Source organism: Periplaneta americana, chromosome 2 (assembly GCF_040183065.1).
Source record: "Periplaneta americana isolate PAMFEO1 chromosome 2, P.americana_PAMFEO1_priV1, whole genome shotgun sequence".
Lineage (NCBI taxonomy): Eukaryota > Metazoa > Arthropoda > Insecta > Blattodea > Blattidae > Periplaneta > Periplaneta americana.
Window position 1 is genome coordinate 184,013,960 of NC_091118.1, and position 24,044 is coordinate 184,038,003.

The 24,044-nt window shown below is 34.9% G+C and overlaps 1 protein-coding gene across 1 annotated transcript in view; it reads left to right on the plus strand.

The window, feature by feature from the left end:
• The first annotated feature begins 1,688 nt into the window (after positions 1-1,688).
• The window catches only part of LOC138695215 (uncharacterized), a 101,038-nt gene continuing 78,682 nt past the window's right edge, over positions 1,689-24,044 (plus strand). The window contains exons 1-4 of the mRNA XM_069819675.1: positions 1,689-2,256; positions 9,183-9,346; positions 13,134-13,240; positions 17,929-18,019. Coding sequence (XP_069675776.1) covers positions 9,184-9,346; positions 13,134-13,240; positions 17,929-18,019 — 361 coding nt within the window. The 5' untranslated portion in view covers positions 1,689-2,256; position 9,183. The remainder of the gene's footprint in view (positions 2,257-9,182; positions 9,347-13,133; positions 13,241-17,928; positions 18,020-24,044) is intronic.

The following is a 24,044-nucleotide window of genomic DNA, read 5'->3' on the forward strand; positions in this document are numbered from 1 at the left end:
AGTGATGGAGAAATAATAAAGAGGTTTATTATTAAAGCTGCCGAATTAATTTGCCAAATTGAATAAAAGTTTTCGAGTCTCTCATGTTAACCAAGCGCTTTCCTAATAATTCGCCACTGACGGCCTTAGCGATTACGATAAGGTGACGCAGGTCACAGCAGTTTATATTTCCCGTCCTACTCTGCAGTCTCCTCTCCTAGTAAACAAACTATTTCAAATCGAGTGCCTCACGTAACCGAAAATTGTGCCCATGTATGCAATAAAGTGAAAAAGTGATAAGTGAATCGAACAAGAAATAGCATGGAGGTATCACAAACATTAGAACATTGCAATAATAATTGAGACAAATAATATAATAAGATAAATTAGATGTGATAGTAGAAATACTAGTCAATACTAGTCACAGATAAAAAGGTTTTAACGATAAACATAAAAGTAGGGATAACAGTAATCAAAGATGACAATGATAGTAGTAGAGATGGAGGAGTAGATGTAGACGCGAATGTTTCTATATAAGAGTAAAGGTACGGTTTGTTTACGGTGATCATCGTCGGACGCACATCGCCGGCGATTATAAACGCTGGCGATGATCGCCGAGAAGTGGTTTCTTTATTGACGCACATCGCTGTAGATTCTCATTTGTTTATTCCTTCATCTACTACATATTATGGTCAAGTAAATTAATGTAGGCCATGGACATAACCAAAAAATTATATGAATAAATCCAAGATAATAAAGTTGCTATTTATTCTAGAAGAGGGAGATGACGATATCACTATCGAGCATGGGTATTATAAAAGGAAAAAGCTACAGACTAATTAAATATTCAGGAATAGGTTTACAGAAGGCTGTTTTAACACAATGATAATGAGACATCTTTATAAAAACGCTACAAAATTTAACGAATATTTCAGACTCTCACCTGATCAGTTTATGTTTTGAGTTTAATTGAAAAGACAATGTTAAATTACGTACACATTTTGTCAAGATCCCCGTAACTCCAGCTAAAAGATTGGCAGTAACTCAGGTTATGAACTGTTTATTATTATTATTATTATTATTATTATTATTATTATGATACTGTATTACATTACGTGGTGTATTCCAAACAATAATTAAAAAAATTGGCTAAACTAGCGCTTATACACTTTACATGTACGAACATGTGATAGGTTAGGTTTGGTTCGTTTCGGCTTTTATTATGCCTGGTATAATATACGATCAACTACATCTCTGTAAAATTTGAGGTTATGACAGCCGAAATCTAGTGCAAGGGAGCTGGTGGAAAACTTACAGAAGAGAGAATTTCCCCCTTACTGAACACTGAACGAAAATCTCTGGGGCTCGGGCGTGATAAAAATGTAATCTGTAATGTAAGGGTTTATTCTTTAATTTGTTTATTAATTCACATGCTCATATTAAAAAGAGCATTATGTTGTGACACATATTCAATAATAATTTCGTCTTCAGACCGCGAAAAATTACAAAACGTCTTGATTTGTTTTGCAGCCAAAACGTACAGACGTGGTTAACGCGTACAGATTAGATATTCGATATTACAACATGACCTTGTCTAAATATCGATTATTGAACATGAATGCGGCGATGTGCGTCCTGAATTTGCTTCAGAAGCAACCTCCAGCGATCTGCGTCGCGTCCAACGAACAGCGCTGGCGATCTTCGCTGTAAAGAAACCGTACGCATTCATTTCAACTGCTAGCAACTCAGGCGACAATCGCTGGCGATGTGCGCCCGGCGATGATCGCCGTAAACAAACCGTACCTTAAGGTGGACGGTATTGCATAGCATTCGGGAACTATATTGAGGGAAGACAAAGAAGGTTAAGAGTTGTAAATACTGTACATCAGAAAGGATGGAGAAAGAAATAGACAGAAGCAGGGTTAAACTTCAGATAATTGGAAGATTTGGGGAGACACAGATAAGAGAAATTTAAAGGATATATGATGGAATGTAAGCAAGGTAGTGGTGGACAGTATACCGAAATGTGAGGAAAACCACTACCTGAAAGCCGTATGATGACAATAAATATGAATATATGAATATGCATATATGTAATGTATGATCCTCCAATGAAAAGTACGATAATTTGGAACCAATTATGCGAATCCATCCAGCCGCAGGGTTGGCAATGCTTTATATCAGTGCAGTGGCATGACCTTGAACTGTATGTCTCGACTATTCCACAGTTTTGTACGACAAGTCTCAAATCCAGAACGCTGAAACAGACGTTTTCACGTGAGTTTTTAATTCCTATATTATTGCAACAATTTTAACAATTTAAATAAAGTTTCGTTTTATTACGGGAATTTAATCGCAGTATTGAAACCTAGGCAGGAATGAAGTGCAGTCGAGTTCCGACTTACAGTTGTTTGTTATCTCTGTGGTGTTTTTTTCCTTTATTAAATCATATTTGTTATTTTTCTACGAAAGTGTGGAAAGACAGTATTTTCGACAAGAACACTGGCTCAAAGTATGTTTTTCTACAATGAGTTTACCGCACTCACTTTGTATTCGCTTCCTAATAAACGCAGCTACAGAAACAGATTTATTCTATAACTCGCCATAGCGCTTCACTGCACTTGTTAGAAATAAATGTAAAGTAATTACATAATTAAAATAGGACATTTGGTCCAGGGAAAATCCGTGTTTGATATAAGGATATATCGCTTAATGTGTTACTTAATTGAAATTGGATTTAAATAATTAAAATACGATCATTTTGGACCAGACAGCATTCATTTCCTGCAAGGATAATTCCTTTAACATGTTTCTTAATCCTTATTACATGCAAATAATTAAAATAGGATCATTTGGTCCAGAGAACATCCATTTTTGGTGCAAGGATAAATTAACATTTTTTTAAAATTAGTCTTGACTGCATCCTTTAATAAATCACTCCAAATTAATGTTAATATAGAGTGAATTGTGTACGAAGATAATTTTTTTATGTTAACCTCATTGTGTATCTTTTTTTCTTTGTTAAGAACTATTTTGGGCAACTAGTAAATGTACATGGGCCAAATAGAAATGATTGGGACGAAATTCAAATACAAACTGCTGAGCCATTTATACCCGAACCCACACTTTCTGAAGTCGAAATTGCGATAGAAAATCTGAAAAAGTACGAGTCTCCAGATATCGATAAAATTCCAACAGAATTAATACAAAAGGGTGGAAGCGCATTATCTATCGAAAATTATAAGCTTGTACTTGCTATTTGGGAAAAGGCTTCTACCCCCCCCCTCATTGTACCATTATGGTGCTCTGTCAAAATTTCAAGATCTTAACGTAAATGCAGTTTTAAAAAGGAATGCGAAAGTGATTTTTTGTCATAGAATGAAGAGATTGTGATGATTTTATGTAGTAAAATATGCTTTACTGGGTACATAATTAATTAATAATAATTAATATTTTTATCTATTTTTCGTCTATTTATTTATTTTAGGAAATCCCTCATTATTATTATTATTATTATTATTATTATTATTACTATTATTATTATTATTTTATTTTTTTTTATTTTTTTAACTGCCTCCCATTGGAGGTAGCCCAGAAAGTATCAGTATACTCTCCTACATAAATTTTACAATATTAAATGTTTACATAAATTTTGTTGACAGAAAATTAAAATAAACATATATGCATTATAAAGTGAAGAAAAATAAATTAAACAGAGTGAATTTGATGACTCAGAATTTGGCAAGAGCGTTTCAAAACTGAAGTTATGATGTCAGTAGTAAGCGTCTGTGGTAGTAGAAAATGAGGATTCCATAAGCGACCTCGGATTCCTTACTGAAATATGTGAGCATCTTAATCTTCTCAATTGCAAACTCCAATAGAAATATAAAAATATTCCAATATTGTTCACTCTTATAATAAGATAATATTATATTTTTTAGCGATTATCTGTCAAAATAGTGAAGCTCTTTCAGCAGAAGCTGAGATTTGCATAAATCTAAAGAGTCGTCTAGGAATGTCTTTATGTATCAATTTGTTCTAATTAATGACACTATTATTCATGACAAAGATGAATACTTCTCTGTATAAGATATTTAAGGTGGGGTTTCGACTAAATTTTCGAATTTTCCTTTGTGAAGGGGAAATATATCAATTTGTTCTAATTAATGATACCACTATTCCTGACAAAGATGAAGACTTCTCTGTATAAGACAGCGGTCGTTGGCACAGTGCACCCTCGGGCTAGCGTATCTTACCCGCGGATAAGACATTGCCCTAGCGTGCATCCATGGCTGCTGGCGGGTATGCTTCCTCCCTCTTCCTTCTGCACGACGGTACATATTGCGATACACTTCTTACCCGTTACCCATTTCAGCGAGTGCTGACGACCACTGGTACAAGACGGGGGCTTCGAATTGATCCGGGAATGTTCTCTTGTGAGGGGGGATGGATAAACTGAGGACCGTTTTAACAAAACTCATTTTTTTTTTCGAATTGCGGATCTTGACGGATTCTGGTCAATTGTAATGAGAGGAAAAAAATGCAGTGCTCATAATAGCACAAAACTAAACATTTTCCGTTGAAAAGAGAGCCTCAATGTAGAGAGTTTTCACAAAACTTAACTTCTGCAGTCCTTAAATTTTCGCAAAACTCAACATATCCTCTAACTCAACATTTCACACTTTTATCCTGTTTCACAAGCTACAATATTTTACAACAATGTAATATATTTGCATTTTGACAACAGTGACGCATTTTGGAGCTCAATTATTATATAATATTTTGTTGTTTCCTGCGCTAATTCATTATAAACCTGGTCGTTGTTGTAAGTGCATGTATTGTGAGTAGTGATGAAAATTGAATAAGCACTCTCAGAATTCAAAATCCGTTCAAGCTATTGAAAAGGAGCAGGAAGAGTTGTTGATGTTTATTGACTTTACTGGCTTTGAGCCAGAGGTCGTTTTAGGGTCTTATACTCGCAGGATGCCCTCTCCAGTCATTGTACATAAATAACAATAAATATATATTTACATACTATATATGACACTATTTCTGGTATAAGTGCCAGTAGGTGTGTGAGTGCGGTGATTGGCTTTTTATTTATTTTATTTTATTTTATTTTTTACTTTATTTTTTTTTTTGTTTTAATTATTTTGGTGTAGGCCTAATTTGTTAATTTGGAACGCTTAAGGAATGGTGAACGGGACAAGAGTTCGGGGTAAAAGATATCAGTTGATAGACAGCATTAAGGTATTATATGGGGAGATTAAGAGGAAAGCAAGAAAGGGAAATGCTGGGTTTGCAGTTAAAGACCTGCTCTTGGGCAGAACACTGTGCATACATACATACATTTTTGAGTTTCCCCTTCCGGTGGCAGAAGCGTCTGAATCGTTCTGGAGACTTTCATGGTGTGGTGTTATTTTATTCATCTGCCTCTCTGTTGCTGTCGTGTGTCCTCTCAGACAGTATTCAAATTTCCAACACGTGCTTGTGGTTTTGTTTGTGTGTTTTAGTTTGGTGGTGGGGGCTGGTGGTAGTTGTAGAGGAGTTTCTCCAGTGTTGTTCTGTTGTTTGTGTTCGGGGGATTTGCGAAAATGTGTTGTGTGTATACGCGATTTACTGCCGAATGTGTGTATTTCCTGTTTGTGTTGCTTAGGTGTGTGAAGAGTGGCTTTGTTTTTGTGGTAGTGTAAACTGTGTTATTTCTGGTGCGTCTGTGCAGGTGGAAGATTTGGCGGAGAAATTCTTCTTTCGCGTGCTTCAAATTTCAATTGGGTCGTTGGAGGGGCTTGTGCGAGGAAAATGGAGGGATATATGCATAGGGATCTAACCAATGCTTTGTATAGGTGGAGGAGTAGAAGCAAAGTACGTTAATACAAAAGCAAGAAATATACAGTTGCGCCTAAAAATAACGACATTCATCCAAACTAGACTATAATCATTGAGAACAGGGGTAAAAAAAAGTGCTGCAGGTTCTTTCTGCTTAAATGATCCAATTAATTTTCGAGACAATTTATACAGAAATAGCACAAGAGTTGAACAGGATCATTTTTTGCTAAGACAAATGAAAGTTGATCTACCTCAATGGCGGGCATTCCTGCGGCATTGCCGCAGTGATGTTAGACCTGAGCCAAGCATCAAACTTACTCCCTACCTTCCCCTTCCCCCACTCCATGAAAATACTGCGCGTGTATGTGGCGGATTATACTGGATTGCTGTACTTCGAAGCTTCATTAGTGATACAATGTCTTTCGTAGAATCATATGAATCGAGAGAATATCACACTTACAAGAAAAGCGGTTCTTTCATTTCTTATGTTTAGGATCAGTTACAAATATTCAAGACGCGAACTTAAATATGTACATTCTTAAAATAGATCACCTGTTATACGAGTTCAAAGAACACAGATTCCGTGATTTTCAAAGGATGGAGAAAGATTTCAATATTTTTTCCACTCCCTTTCATGTTTAAATTGAAAATGTTATCCCAGAATTGCAGTTAGCCTAGAGGTACTGGATTTGCAGAATGATGGCTTCTTAAAAGCAGAATGTGAAGGTCTACTGGGGGCTATATTTTTTAAAGATGTCCAGTGCTACATATCCACTGCTTAGACAGTTTGCTTCAAAAATAATGAGTACCGTCATTTCCCATAACTATGGTCCTGGAACATAACTATTGTCCAAGATACAACTATTCCAATTTTGTACTCCACAACGTACATAGAATCTCGTTTATCTATATTTTTGCTGTACTGTAGTTTGAATTCAAGTCACTGCAGCTATCTATGTTACTTCTACAATTATCTTTCAATGGTTGTATCGTGGACCATAGTTGTGTTCCAGAACTATAGTTATGGGAATTGACGGTATGTATTCATCAATCTACCAGTGCGAACAGCTGTTTTCTAAAATGAAATTTATAAAGTCCAGCCTCAGATCCTGCTTAAGCGATGCTCATCTCCTTGCGCAACTGAAAATAGCATGCACAGATATAAATCCCAATTTCAAAGAAATTGCTTTGAAAAATGATTAATTAAATATCTTGTGAATGGACTATTCTAATTACATATTGTAGGTAGGAGTGTAGCTGCGAAATACGTCACTGCACTGTAGAGTGCAACCCCTCCCACAGTATGTGGTTGCCATTTAAATCCTGTCTTGCGGGTTGCGTTCATTTTGCCCACCACTGATCTACCTAAACGGTGTAGAAGGACTTCAAAAAGCTAGAAAGATTTGTCTATTTCATATTTCGTAAGAGGTGGAAATGGAGAAGATTTTCCAGTAGGCCTATGTGCTGCTATGTTTAGAAAAGTGACAGGTATGTTAATACGCCACTGAAGGATTACATAGGTAATTTAGAAAAAATGTCTACTCACAGAAAAATCCTGAAATTTAACTCTTCGATTGTTTTCAGATTCTTGTGGGTCTCAGAAAAAAAATTGCATAATGATTGCTATGCTTGTTGGTTATCTGGAAAGCTCTGAATTTTTAAAGAAATTAAACATTTATTTTCTATCCTTGGAAAGGTACATGCCTCCGGACCATGTGTTTCGATTGACAGAGGAAGAGCTGAGAAGACATGAATACACCACATTGCCATCAGAGTATTAAGAAATTATGACAATGTTTGGGGACGTAAAGTTTTGGGCAAAGACTAGCATACTTATGATTCAAAATCGATGGCAAAAAATATTGTAAAACCCAAATTACCATTTAAAATGTCAGAGATGAGGGTACTTACGTAGGTACCAAAAAATTTGCAAGAATAAAGTAAAGTGTTATGTACAAAACGTATTTTTCTGTACCAATAGAAGTTCAGAATAAGGTTCTTAGGAAAATATTTGGGGCTAAGAGGGATGAGGTTACAGGAGAATGGAGAAAGTTACACAATGCTGCACGTATTGTATTCTTCACCTGATATAATTAGCAACATTAAATCCAGACGTTTGAGATGGGCTGGGCATGTAGCAAGTATCGGCGAATCCAGAAATGCATATAGAGTGTTAGTTGGGAGGTCGGAGGGAAAAAGACCTTTGGGGAGGCCGAGACGTAGATGGGAAAATAATATTAAAATGGATTTGAGGGAGGTGGGATATGATGGTAGAGACTGGATTAATCTTGCTCAGGATAGGGACCAATGGCGGGCTTATGTGAGGGCGGCAATGAACCCGTGGGTTCCTTAAAAGCCAGTAAGTAATAGAAGTTCAAGTGTTTAAACCAAGGAAGACTAGTGCTTCTGTAATGTCTAAAGCACCTGACCTTCCACTGGTCAACCATGTCAGCAAAAACAAAGCTAATGATGTCAGAATGTTAATGAGTTACTTCCATAATGATAATTCGTAAGAGAGCAAGGTTTTAAAAAGATTTGCCAAATATTCTGACAATATAATGGATTATGATGAACCATTGGACTGAGATTATTCTGCACGATTTTGATTTTCAGTGATTCGTGTAATGTATTGCACAAATAAAAATATTTAATTCATGCAAATAAAGAGTTCCTGTATGTCAGTAACAAATTTTGGAAAAAAAAAAAAAGGCTTGAAATTAGGTTTCAGTGTGTTCAATTAACTGTTTTTTTAACTCAGCAGTACTTTAGCATTATTTTAAAATACGAATTAATGACTTTGATGAGAATTTTACCAGCTGCGAATGAAGAATAATTAAACATGTTAAGGTATGTGCATTTAAACAAGTGGATATGTTGAGTTTTGTTAAATTCTTAACTTTTGTCACATTTTTTTTCCAAATAAATAAGATAACAATAATACTTGCACTTTATATCAATTAATGCATCTCTTAAAGAAAAACAATGTCTATTTTTTTTTTCAGAATTACGGTATCAAACGTCCGAGAATAAACTAAAAAAAAAGTTTCCTGTAAAATGTTTAAAGTGGCGTTTGTTGAGTTTTGTGAAAACGGTCCTCAATTTCTCCTAATTCATGATACCACTGTTCATGACAATGATAAAGACTATTTATTTATATATGATCTTTTATATCCTGTGTTCCGACAAGATTTCGGAAAGCTCCCTTGTGAGGAATAGACCAATTTGTTATAATACTTACAATTCTTTATACTACGGTACGACGACGATCATGATAATGATGCTGCTGATGATGAAGTTTTTGCAATATTGATTTGCTTATGTTGTCACTATATTTACTGTAAATGAACTACAAATGGTGATTTATAATTCCACAGGATGTTGATCATAGCGCTCAGCTTCCTTCTGGCGGCTTTACTTGCATTATATTTGCATTACCGATTCAGCACGAAGGAAGTATTAGAAATTACAGCGTCGATTCCTGGACCAAAACCTATTCCCATACTGGGCAATTTGTTGCAAATGGGCAGTAATTCAGAAGGTAAGATATGAATGTATCTTATTACTCTGGTGACTACAGGCCTACACATTGACAAAACATTAGCACTTTTTTTTTTTTTAGAAAGATGTATTCTTTCATTCTCTTAAGTGCCGTGGATAAGAGAAACACTGTGACGGCTAATTCTAGAACTTTACTTTTCTACAATAAAGGATCCTCAATTTTTCGTTATCCGCCCTACTTTACGCTCGTCGCTCATAGATGTCGCTAGTGCCGGGAAGAGAAGACCACTTAGTACACAAGGGACTATCCAGAATGCAGCACAGGCAGTAGGTCTACATTCGTAATGACTTATGATTATGGAGAATTGTTGGCATGTCACAGGGAACCGGAGTATCCTGTGTTTCCTGGATCACGGGATTGTCCAACACAACATTCAGGGCGCATCAACCGGGATTTGAACCTGGGCGCCCTGGCTTATAAAGCCCAGCACGCTATCATCGAGTTCCGTGCCGTTTATTTCCGGATACCCTCAGTGTTGTCTCATTTCTAAGAAAGATAGGAATCATGTGTGTTATCTTTGTCTCTTGAAAGTTTTAATTATATTGTGCAGACTAATAATCATAGGCCTGCGATGAAAAAAAAAACTAAAAAAAAAAGTTAGTTGTCCTTTATGTATTTTTGTGTACTGGATACATAAATGACATAATATGGCACATCACGCAATATTTTTACACAAAATTATATTTTATGCTTTATAGTATTAATATACTGGTGATTTTGATGCATCCATAACCTACTGCTCTAATGTAAAATTTTGTATGAAGCTGTTGATGAGCATAAGAAAAATAATCTAGAAGGCTGTGTGATGTAGAAAATGAAAGTCCTTAAGAGTTTATCAGTTTGAATTCAATGATTTAGTAAGAGATTTAGGATTACGCAAGGAAAAAGGTGAGTTATTATGCTATATAATAAAAATAATTAATTTTCTAACACCAGAAACATTTCTTCATTGGTGCAGGAGAAGAGAAGAGGAACTTACTTCCTACTTTTCACAAGAGGGTGCCTTAATACACTGCAGTGATATTCCTGGTTTGATACAAAAGTTTAACGTTCAGTACGAAGTCTATGAATGGAGACTTTTATTGCTCCCTCCAAAAGAAGTCTGAAGGCAGTGATCAGTGCTTTTGCTCAATGGCCACAAGTATGCTTCGTTATCTGTTGGGTCATTCTATACACCTTAAAGAAATTTATGAGAATCTTGAACTGGTTCTTACAAAGATAAAATATAAAAATCATAACTGGATGATCTGTGGAGATCTGAGAGAGTTGTGCACGCTCCTTGGTCAGCAGGCTGGGTATACTAAGTTTCCATATTTCCTCTGTGAATGGACCAGCAGAGCAAGAAGTCATTGGGAACAAAAACACGGCCACAAAGAATATCTCTTGAACCTCACAAAAAAGGGAAAGAAATAAACGCAACTTCACCATGAACAAAAAAAGTCGTTATGAAGCATTTCACTAAATGTGAGTTGTTAATTATAACAATCTAATAGATTTTGTAATAGTAATATGCGTTGCAAGAGCGTTGACGTTTTCATGTTCGAGGATAAGTTTGAAAAAGCGAAACGTAGTTTTTTTAATTCCCGAGAATTGAAAGAAAACATACCGCTCGTGTATCGTACATTATTTTGTGCGAAGATCGTTTATTACATACCTGAAAGAGGAATTTCTAATTAGTTGCAATGAAATCTCCATCTTGGTTTCTGTTCAATGACGGCAAATTTGCAAAACAAAAATATCTATCTTCAACATTGTTGCTTCAAAATGTTTTCTGTGTTTACTATACTCCAGCAGGCCGTGATATACGTCTGTCTTTTTTTTCCCCCCCAGTCTATGATGAGTCTGGAATCTTGTTGATTTTTTCACGGCTTCCTTAATGTTACTTGCATCACGAATGCAGTAACTTTAGTGGAGTTGTAGAGTTTACTTAATTTTTGCAAATATTTAAAAACAATATTTAACAGTGCAATTTAGGTGAAATTGCAGTGGTAAGTTTCCAATTTATAATTATTACTATATTGAACGTCTCTAAAAATAATATGTTAATAGCCTAAAGCAGTAAAATCAAGACGTCACTTAAGCGGTAAGAAGAGGGAAATTGTTATGTGTGTTAGGTTAGGAATACTGAATGTGGAATTTTAGACTTTCCGCGGATTGGTATTGTGCGGAAACCAAGCAAATACGCACGATCTCGCACAAAATATATATTTAACATTTGCCACAGGACATGTTTTACTTCCTCACTTTTCCATATTAAATTCAATAACGCTACATTCACATTGCTCATAGTGCCAATGCATGTTGTGGAAAAATGGTACGTCCTAGAGTAAATCTGATCTCAGCTTAAGATTCAGCACCCCAAGAAACTACAAATGTAGCATAAATTTTTAGAAAAGCTTTAATGACCCTTAACTTTGCATACACATGGACTTGCCCAAGGGACGAAAGCAGATACCAGATAGATTAGATACTGGTACAGGAAAGATTCCGAAATTGCTTAAAAATGCGAATACTTTACCAGGAGCAGATATTAACTCAGATCATGTCCTCCTGATAGGCGAAGTAGTTATTCGTCTGAAGAAGATAAGAGGAAGACAAGTGAGAAGAAATTGAACATGAAAAAACTGAAGACTGAAGAGGAAAGAAGAAACTTTGAACCCAATTTTCAAGAGAAAACCGCTACATTAGAATCCACACCTGAGAATAGTATATAGACAACAGCAAAAGAAACAATAGGATAAACAGAAGATGTGAGAATTAAGAAACCTTGGGTCACATGGAAAATGTTGGAGAAGATGGAGGAAAGGAGAAAATGGAAAAACATCAACACACAAGAAGGTAAAAGAAACTACAGGAAATTTAACAACGGACTAAGAAGAGAAACTGATAAGGCGAAAGAAGACTGGATGAAAGAGAAATGTAAAGAAATAGAGGATCTAGAGAAAGAAGGAAGATATGATTTAATGTATCACGAAGTAAAATGTTTGGACTTCACAAATAAGAACAGCAAAGCCATGTGGTTGATAGAGGACGAAATCGGAAATGACATAACAGACAGATCGGAATGCTGAACAGATGGATGAAATATGTAGTAGAGTTGCTGTATATGAGACAGGGAATCGTCCAGATGACTTGGCTATAGAAGACGAAGCACCAGAAGACGTGAAAGGATTTCCTATTGTAAGGGAAGAAGTTGAACTACGCTTAGGGAAATGAAGAATGGGAAAGCAACAGGAATTGATGGAATCCCTACTGAACTAGTGAAATGCTTGGATGAAGACAAGAAGGAAATTCTATCATTATGCAACGAAATATATGAGAAAGGCGACTGGCCTGAAGATTTTACGGAGACAGTGTTGCTTCCAATATCGAAGAAAAATAATGCCAAAAAATGTAAGGAGATCAGAGCTGTCAGCCTGATATCACACTCGGCGAAGAGTCTTCTCCACAAAAGTAAAATTATCTAAAATTTTAATCCACTTTCAATTCCGTCTATTTAGCTATGAAGACGATGTCACTTTGAAATTATAAGCAACTTACAGATTTCGCATAAGCAAGTGGCATATAGCCTATGCAATTTTCAAGTTCCACGGCTGTTTATATTAAGCAAGTAAACTTCTCTTGCGCAACTCACAATTACAAGCAATACAAGATGCGTCATGAACTAGTACAATAAATTCCATGGAATGTAAACAATTTATCTGGAAATTAGTTGTTATTCTAGTCATATTTAAATGCTTTTATCACCTCTTGTTTCACTTTTCAGAGTACTGGTATGCTGTAGAACGCCTAGCATCGACGTATGGAGATATATTCAGAATACAATTGGGAACGAAACTTTATGTTTGTATATGGAATCCAAAATATATAGAGGTAATTTGACACTCAATAATCATGCTCCTACAAGGATAAATTACAAACTAAAATGACAATTAAAGGGATGCGATTCCGAGTTTTGATCAATTTTGATCATTTTCATTTTTGAAATACGGTGCCAAAATATTTACGCTTAGGGGAGAGTGGGTAGTATCGGACATCGGGTAATATCGGAGAGTGCGTTTCTTTCACCTACCACCAGATCGTAGTACCTGAATGACATGGTTACGTTTCTGTATGCGACATCACAGAAACGTAACCATGTCATTCAGGTACTATCATCTGGTGGTATATGAAAGAAACTCACTGTCAGATATTACCCGATGTCCGATACTACCCAACTCTCCCCTACTTGAAAACTACTGTAGTGAAGATTTCAACACGATATGTTTTATTCTAACAAGGAAACCTCACCAAGTGATAATGTATTTTCATAACGATTTTTCTCCCATACATTCTATTTCAAATAAGAAACCTTCCTATAAATTTCTACATCCGGAAAGGGCCTACTTTTAGAGATTATTATTATTTTTCAATCCAGAGGAGCCACCGGCGTAGCTCGGTCGGTTAAGGCGCTTGCCTGCCGATCCGGAGTTGCGCTCGGACGCGGGTTCGTTTCCCGTTTGGGCTGATTACCTGGTTGGGTTTTTTCCGAGGTTTTCCCCAACCGTAAGGCAAATGTCAGGTAATCTATGGCGAATCCTCGGCATCATCTCGCTATCATCAATTCCATCGACGCTAAATATCCTCGTAGTTGATACAGCGTCGTTAAATAACCAAGTAAAACAAAAAAATAATTCAGAGCTGTAACAGCTACAGTAATTCAAACAGTGCTATATGCTAGACATATCAGGCAATAAATTTCATCTAGCTGCGTACCGAACTGTCAAAATCTCCTCAAATAATAAAAGTTATGAAAATGACATCGAATACATAATATTCATGAAATTGAATATAGAACAGTCAATGAAGAAATTATAAGAAAATGTAAGCATATCTGAAATTACTCACTGTACTGATCACAGTAGTGGAAATCGTTGTAAATATGCTCAAAACACAGTGGAACTTTACACCACAAACATTTCAGAAAAATAAGTTTCTCCTGGCTTAGTTGCCTAAAAAGTGATGCCCTATTGGTATCACTGTTGAGGTTCAGACAACAACAACAACAGTCAGCTTTAGAGCAGTTCTATTCATCGAGAAAAGAAAAATTTACAGGAGAGACGAATTTATCAAGTTTGTTGTCCAGGTACCCTGCTTTATGTCAACCATATTTATACATATTTACAAATCTTACTTACTTACAAATGGTTTTAAGGAACCCGGAGCTTCATTGCCGTCCTCACAGAAGCCCGCCATCCGTCCCTATCATGAGCAAGATTAATCCAATCCTTACAATCATATCCCACCTCCCTCAAATCTATTTTAATATTATCTTCCCATCTACGTCTCGGTCTCTCCAAAGGTAATTTTAATACAACTTATTTCTGAAATATTCCTGAGTTATAAATGATAGATAAATATTATCGAGAATAATTCACATATCACAATTTTTCTTTAAATATCTTTTCAGTTATAATGTAATGTTAAGCAGTAACGGAAGAATATGTGTAATTTAAGATTTTATGCTCGACCATACCGAAATGAAGTAATTATACACCTGGTAGCAGCCCTTTAATGCACCTCATTAAAGTACACCTATTCATTAAAGTTCAGTTGTTCAGCCAATCAGAAATCACCATTGTAGCATTATAAAAGCGCAAGTATCGATTATTCTCGGATATGCAATCGAAAGACAAGTAGCGAAACGTCACGGAGGCTAGAAATCCAATACTGTCGCAGAAGGTTATGTTCTGTTACTATAATAATTAGCGTTAATTGTAAATAATATTCAAATAAATTCAATTTGTCATCTCGTTTTTCAATGTCTAAATCAATTTCCAGGTTATATCAAGATTAATGTTCATGTTACTCTGTAGATTATATCAAGGTCAATGACGTTTGTTCCTCGGAAAAAATCAAGACTTTCGCGTCTGCGCACATCTCACAATTCAGAAGGTCAGTTCCGCTCCTCACTTAGATAACCTTAACATGAATACTTATCCAAAGCAATTTTGGAAGACCATAAACGAAGCTACTGACACCCAATGTAATAAAAATAGTATATTAAAGACAATTATAAGTCGAAATGGAATAACAATTGAAAATAAGGAAACTATCGCAAATGAATTTAACAATCATTTTACTAATGTAAGTCATGACATCGTATCTAATATAAAAAAGAAAGTATTTAGTACTCATCACTATAAGCTTTATAATAAAAGTATATCATCTATGTTTATGTTTCCTGTAAACGAATGTGAAATCATTAATATTGTAAACAGTTTAAAAAATAATGTGGCTCCTGGTATTGATGGTATTACAACAAATACCCTGAAACTTATTATCGAAGCTATTTCTAAACCACTTGCCTTTATATTTAATTTGTGCATATCTCAAGGTGTATTTCCCTCAGCCCTAAAACATGCTGTGGTGATACCAATTCACAAGTCTGGTGACAAAAGTAATCTTAATAATTACAGACCCATTTCACTATTACCCAGTCTCTCTAAGGTATTTGAAAAATGTATAAAAACACGGTTAATAACATTTTTAGAAAAAAATAAACTACTAAATGATAATCAATTTGGTTTCAGAAAAAATTTGTGCACTGATGATGCTATTATGGCAGTTACCTCAAAAATAATTCAAGAATTAGATGTAGGAAATAAATGTCTAGGAATTTTTCTAGACTTACAAAAAGCTTTCGATACGGTCAATCACAGTATACTTTTGAATAAAATGGATAGATTAGGAATTAATGGAATTGCTTTAAAATTATTTAAATCTTACTTAAGTAACAGAACTCAAGCAACTAAAATAAATGATCACCTTAGTAAATCACGTAACATTGATATAGGTGTACCTCAGGGGACGATTTTAGGTCCTGTTTTGTTTTTAATATATATATCAACGATTTACTTAAAATTGACATTGAGAAATATTCTGGTACTCTGTATTCTTATGCTGATGATACTGTGGTTATTTTTAGCGGTTCGAGTTGGAATGAAACTTATCAAAATTCTAACAGTGGTATTAATATTATTAAAGAATGGCTGGATGCTCACTTACTTTCTTTGAACGTTTCTAAAACAAAATTAATACCATTTTCATTAACATCACATGGCCTTGAGCAACTAGAAATAAATAATAATATAAGTATAACTATACATGATTGTAACCTACCTACTTGCTCATGTAACGCTTTGAGTATATCCTCACAAGTTAAATATTTAGGCATTATTATTGACCAACATTTAAAATGGGACAAGCATATCTCCTTTCTGTCTAACAGATTGCGTAAAACAATCCACAAATTTTCCATTCTACGCTCTTATTTACCTGTTTATGTTCTGCGTACTGTGTACTTAGCTCTGTTTCAATCAATAATTCAGTATGGTATTTTAGGTTGGGGAGGAATGGCAAAATCGACTCTCCGTCCTTTAAATCTGCTCCAAAAAAGAATTATCAAAATTTGTCTATATAAACCTTTTGATTACCCAACAAAATTAATTTTTCAGGAATTTGGCGTATCAAATCTAGAACAAATTTATAAACAAAAATTGCTGATTTACTTCCATAAAAACCACAATAAATTTAAATATGATCCTCATGAATACCAGACGAGACAAAACTACAGTTTCTTTCTAAATACTCCCAAATGCCACACAACTGCTGGATTAAAACACAGCAGAAATTTTGGACCCAAAATATATAATACATTAATTAGAGCTTACCCTGAGCTAAGTACACTTAACACACATAGATTTAAGAAACAAATCAGATTAATTATTTAATTGTTTAAGCCAATTGAGTTAAAATTGTTACTCTAATATTCATGTATTTCTGTATTTTCTATTTGTATATAGACCCTGTTATTACATGCTGTATGTATTTTACCATTTATTAATGTGATTGTGCTCAATGAACTCTCGTAATTTTGTGATATATTTTGTATAACTGATCTGAACTGCGCCCGAGCACGAGCTTCTGCTCTTTCGGGCTGCAATGCCTAATGTAGCTCAAGTGTATAGTATTAATAAATATTATTATTATTATTATTATTATTATTATTATTATTATTATTATGAATAATTTCAAGTTAGAAATATGGTCGAGCATAAAAAGTCGTATGAAACTTTCCTATAATGGTAATTAAACATACTCGCGTCTTAATTCAGGAGTTGGGTGCAAGAAAGGCACTTCTTTCAAGTTTTGAGAAAATTGATGTTGAAAATTCAAACCGTAATAATGTTACTTATGCATGCCTTTACATTTTGGATACTCCTGACCGCTATGATCACAGTATTGAACTACAACTTGGTGATCATATGCATAACAGATCAGAGAACACAAAGCATTTTACTCAAAAAGGGCACATCCTCTAAAATGCACTTCTTGCACCCAGCCCCTCAATTACTACCATTATAGGCTCGTTGCATATTGTACTAATAATTTTTATTCTGTATGACAATAATTAAGAGGCGCTAGAAATACTTCCAAATATAGGCCTATTAAGAGATGCAGATATTAGATAACTGTCATATGAAAAATAACATTTTCTTCTCCACTGATGACATTTCCAGGTTCTGCTCAGCAGCACTAAAAACATCGAAAAGGGATTTGGGTACAATTTCCTCACGCCGTGGCTGGGTTATGGACTGCTCACAAGTAAAGGTGGTATCTAGCATTAAAACTAAAGACGCTGTTTAACAATTACAGCACACTCAGTTTCCCTTTTGCATGCAATTCTCACCGCTTATATGTCACATAATATATAGCATTTCGCTGATTGAGTTGTGAAGGTCTATGGTTTGTAGAGGGACACACTAATATGCATGCTTAAAAACGGCACAATGGCGTAGAGAGCTTGGGAATGGGGACTTATTCTTAAAAATGGCAGTGTGATGAAAATAATAAGAGAGAGCATTTGGTGTACGTAAACCGTTGAGTTAACTGCTAGGCCTACATGCACTATATCGTAATGCAGTGATGTCAAAGCATGCGCATATTTCTGACATTGACGTCGTGCGCGTGCATTAAGCGCTAGTTATGGAAGGAAGAAGGATTACGCGTATGAATTGTGGTGCACAAACTATTTTCTACATAGTCTGTAAATTGTTCAAGAATTAGAACAGAAAATCAATATCCCGAATTTAAAAGAAAACTTACAAATTAAACCAAACGCTTTAACTCTATTAAATATAGAATATAATCTAAATTTAACAGAAGAAATACTGAAATCAGAAGTAAACACTGAAATACTGAAACAATTGTCTTTAGAGACAATTAATATTAGGTATCATCCACAAAACTGGCTTCATTTATACACAGATGGATCCTTGATCTCCAGAGAACAAAGTGCCGGTGCAGGTGTTACGTGCTGTCTCTTCTCACTTTATAGAGCTCTTGGATATGGAACAACAAGTTTTGATGGTGAAATCATTGCAATAAGTGAAAGTCTCAGGAATCTTCTATGCCACATCAATAAATTTAGGAATGCAGTTATATTGTCAGACTCCAAAGCAGCTATTCTATCAATAGTCTCTAAACACACACCTTCATCTCAAACAGCAGGAATAACTAAAATGCTCTCTCAATTAATATCACTCAATAAAAGAATTGTATTCCAATGGATACCATCCCATTGTGGAATCCTGGGAAACGAGAATGCGGATGCTTTAGCAAAGAAGGGCAGCACTGCTACTTACAGACCTGTTACTAAATCTACGTATTACTCTGTGAAAAGATTTATTAAATCTACATACTTAGACTTCAACAAACAAAATTTGATAACACAATTCCAAGGGAAAAAATGGAACTCTCTGCATCAAAATCCACAGTTAATTCCCGATTTACCACGAAAATCGTCTGTAGCTGCATTTAGATTGGCAACAGGCCATGATTGTTTGGCCAAACACCTACGTAGAATTGGAATATATCAGTCTCCTAACTGCCCTAACTAACTCAAACCAAGAAATGGATTCGGAACACCTCAAAATCTGAGCTTCATTGGCTGGTCATGATAATATCTTTGAAAAATATTGCAGTGCAAGAGGTCAAATGACTTTATTGTCAAACGCCTGGCATTAGAAAACAACAACATTGTCTGTAAAACAAAAGTAGCCTACTACCACCAATTTTTTAATGTAATGTTTTGAACGTTAATAACATAATAAAGAGTTAAGAAGGAATATTCACATAAATTCCATAGTAGTACAACTATACTGTATTAAGTGAATGAAGCACTTCATTCATAAAGAAAGTGATATCCCAAAGAAAGAGACTGAGTGTGACATGGTAAGTTGGAATTGATATTGATGGTGTCTTTTTCCTTGTATAAATAATCAATAAATTAATCAAAACGATATTATGGTACAAAGCAAAGTAACTTAGGTATATGTTTTAAGTGCAACTAATATTATATAACAAAAGTCTTATCGCATTATATTTTGAAAGTGATATTGTTGAGCAATTTCCTATCATCAGAATATTAAATTATTTTCTCGAAATATGTTGAAGCTTAGAGCTGATTTTTTTTACAACACATGGGCATGCAGTATATCTTTTGTTTATGTTGTAACAGTAGTTGCTTTGTTAATTCATTTCCTTACAAACATTTTCTATGCAAATATTTTCAAAATTTTAATACACTACCTTCAGTATGATCACTGTAAGAATTTTAACCGTAATATTTCTCAATATACTATCTTCAGTAATATGTATTTACGATATATTACTTTTGCGAAAACATTGTTTCAGTACCTGTAAGGCTACAAAATAAATATATCTGAAAATTTCACTTTTCTGTAAAAAAGTTGAGAAAATATTCCTTTTCAATAAAAGCAGGCTTGTAAAAATTAACATTAACATTAAAACTTACATTGTTATAATGCACTTATACTTCTCAGACAAATCTAAAAATTAACATGGATACAGTTTTAATAAGTTCTCTTCCCTTTATTCATTGAATCAGTGCAGGCCATCCCTGTATATAGCTCGACCAAGCGGCATATACTGCCTCTTTCGTCTGTCTCTTTCCTTTCCGCTGTAAAGAGCAGAGGCTCTCCTGAGCTCTAAAGCGCGCGCTTGCGCCTAAGGGCATCAATTGACATGACTGTCGTAATGTATTAGGGAGCAAGGAAGGGAGGGGAGGGAATGCCATCGTATCGCTACAATAACAATGACTGGAGTACAGTTCCTACAGCAAATTATCTTTACCGGTCAGTAATTTTACTTTATAATATTAAATAACCTATTGTTTATATTGTACATTTAATTATAACATGTTACATAATATTAATGCACATATGAACAATATATTGTGCATATAAATCATGGATGGGCATCGTGCCTCACTGACCTTCACAGAGCTTATCGCTCTGAGTGACATCATCTTCACAGTCCCCGTTTTTCCCTGACGCATCTCCAAGGCGTGGGCAGTTTCTATATCAGTTTCATAAGCAATATCAGTGGTGGCATAATGGCATTATCAAAGCAGTGTGTACGCGTTAGAAAACGATTATTTCATGAGAAATGGGAGGAAGAGTTTTTTTGCTGTTTAGAAGGGGAGAACATACGATGTATGTTATGCTCTAAAATCCTATTAGGCATTAATACATTTAATATATAACGACATTACTCCTTATGTCGTAAAGAGCATGCTGAATTAGAAGGTAAGACAAATTAAATGTTATTTTTCGTACTATTCCGAAGAAAATTTACGATCTTAACTTTTGCATACTATACTAAATACGACATTATACCTTAAAGACGCTGCAGTAAAAGGTACGAGGAATTAAATGTTGTTTGTGCGTATTATTTCCAAAAGAAATTTATAAAAATAATATCAAATGTGCGTAGAAAACGAAATATGATTTTCTGAAATTATTTTAGGTCGAGAACGTGCAAATCCATTAAGTAATCTTGATAAACGCCAGAATATTCAAGAAAATAAACGTAGACAACGTGATGGAATATTATTGGCTAGTTACGCAATTTCTCGCCTGTGATTTAAATCAATTCAATGATGGAGAAATAGTAAAGAGGTTTATGATTAAAGCTGCCGAATTAATTTGCCAAATTGAATAAAAGTTTTCGAGTCTCTCACGTTAACCAAGCGCTTTCCTAATAGTTCGCCACTGACCGCCTTAACGATTACGATAAGGTGACGCAGGTCACAGCAGTTTATATTTCCCATCCTACTCTGCAGTCTCCTCTCCTAGTAAACAAACGATTTCAAAAAGAGTGCCTCACGTGACCGAAAATTGTGCCCATGTATGATATAAATACAACATAGAAAACATAGTATTTTAATTTGTACTATTTCGCTCTTCTTCATGACTGCATTTGTTATAGTGCACGACAATATACTTCATTAAGCTTTCAGAGGTGACCTTGGTACGATATTCCGTGAAGCAACGATTATAGACCTACTGAGAAAAACGTCTTTCCACATCGCATGATGTGATCGGGTCGAACTTGAAATATCTTTTTGTTCCTGCAATAACTCGTATGTGCAAAATATAAACATTTTCAGCAGGAAGAAAAAAGACATTTATTCATTCTATGGCAGTGGTATATAGGAGATTGTGAATTCTTACATTTTCGAAAGAAAGAAATATAAACACATATAGGAGATTTTATTATTTGCTGTATCACTATTTAAGTTATTTAATAGAACAAAAATCTGAAAATCGATAAATATGTCACATAGGAGTTATTGCAGGCGATATGCTATGTTACTGTTTCCATCTGTTTCGTTCCTTGTTAGTTTGTCTCTCATATCACACATTTATTGTTGATATTGTAGTTGGAATCTCCTGGTAGAGGGGCAGAGAAGGCCTGACGGCCTTATCTCTACCAGGTTAAATAAATAAATACTAATACTAAAAATTACGGCAGTGGTTCCCAACTTTTTTGACCGATGATACACTTTACTGAACGCCCACGATATCACGACACACTTATTTGTTTTTATTATTATTATTATTATTATTATTACTACTATTATTATTAATAATAATAATAATAATAATAATAATAATAATAATAATAATAATAATAACCAGTCCTTATCTTCTGGTGAAAAAGATGGTGTCACTCTGTGTACAATATGTTATAGCAGACGGGAAGATGATTACTGTTCACTGCACGGAAATTTCGTATCCTCCTTTTCGTCCAACTAAGACTTTCAAGATTTAACAATGGAACCTTCTATTATGGTGAATTGAAAAGGCGGTAATGCCGTATATCTTTGGAAAGAGGAGGCACAAGTAAGTCAGCTGGTGAAATTTTTCCGTCTGAGCTCCATAGGAAGAGAAGTTATGGGACTGTAAATTTAAAACGACATTCTGTGGGAAGTGACTCAATGTGTACACTTAAAGGTTAATAATAATATGAGTTACAAGAGCGGTATGTTGAAGTTTTCATGTTCGAGGAAAAGTTTGAAAAAGCGAAACGTAGTTGAGCTTTTTTAATTTCCGAGAATTGAAAGAAAACATACCGCTCGTGTATCGTACATTATTTTGTGCGAAGATCGTTTATTACATACCTGAAAGAGGAATTTCTAATTAGTTGCAATGAAATCTCCATCTTGGTTTCTGTTCAATGACGGCAAATTTGCAAAACAAAAATATCTATCTTCAACATTGTTGCTTTAAAATGTTTTCTGTGTTTACTATACTCCAGCAGGCCGTGATATACGTCTATCTTTTTTTCTCCCAGTCTATAAATGCGAACTTAAAACAAACGGTAAGGTTATGTAATGATTTATTTTTCATTTTAATATTCTAACAATATTATTTATATAACATATTGCAGTAATAACATCGGCAAGTTTGTTGATTTTTTTCACGGCTTCCTTAATGTTACTTTCATCACGAATGCAGTAACTTTAGTGGAGTTGTAGAGTTTACTTAATTTTTGCAAATATTTAAAAACAATAATTAACAGTGCAATTTAGGTGAAATTGCAGTGGTAAGTTTCCAATTTATAATTATTACTACATTGAACGTCTCTAAAAATAATATGTTAAAAAATATGTCACTTAAGCGGTAAGAAGAGGGAAATTGTTATGTGTGTTAGGTTGGGAATACTGAATGTGGAATTTTAGACTTTCCGCGGATTGGTTTTGTGCGGAAACCAAGCAAATACGCACGATCTCGCACAAAATTAAGTTGTTTTCGAAGTCACTGCATTGTAAAGGAGATATTAGGCTATAGCTGTTGTAAATGGTACTGCGTATTATCTCTAGGAGGCGGCCACCTACTTTCATCTTACGGAAAGATAAGTCTTGCTCGAGCTAATTCTGTTGTTATAGTTACTCTTATGTTTGATTTGTGTTCAGACTGTGTGACTGATCACTGATCAGACACTCCTCGCCTCTCATCGTACGAATTCGTAAGCCAGCATTTCTTCTCTTACAGAAGAGTATGCATATTGACTCTACTACATGTTAAAGCTCCAATCTAAAGTTTTGTTTCTCATTCGTGTTCTGTTGGGGCGCGTGACAAGTAATTGTTGCCGTTTGTATCATATACAGTAATGCCCACGTGCATCAACGTCGGTTAGTGTAACCATCGGTTAAAATTGTCACCTAATCCCTGATTAAGCGTTTTTACGGTGGATCGACCTCGGTTACGACTTAAATAGAAGGTTAACCACAGTAATCTCTAACCGGCTAAATATGAGCGGTTAAAGG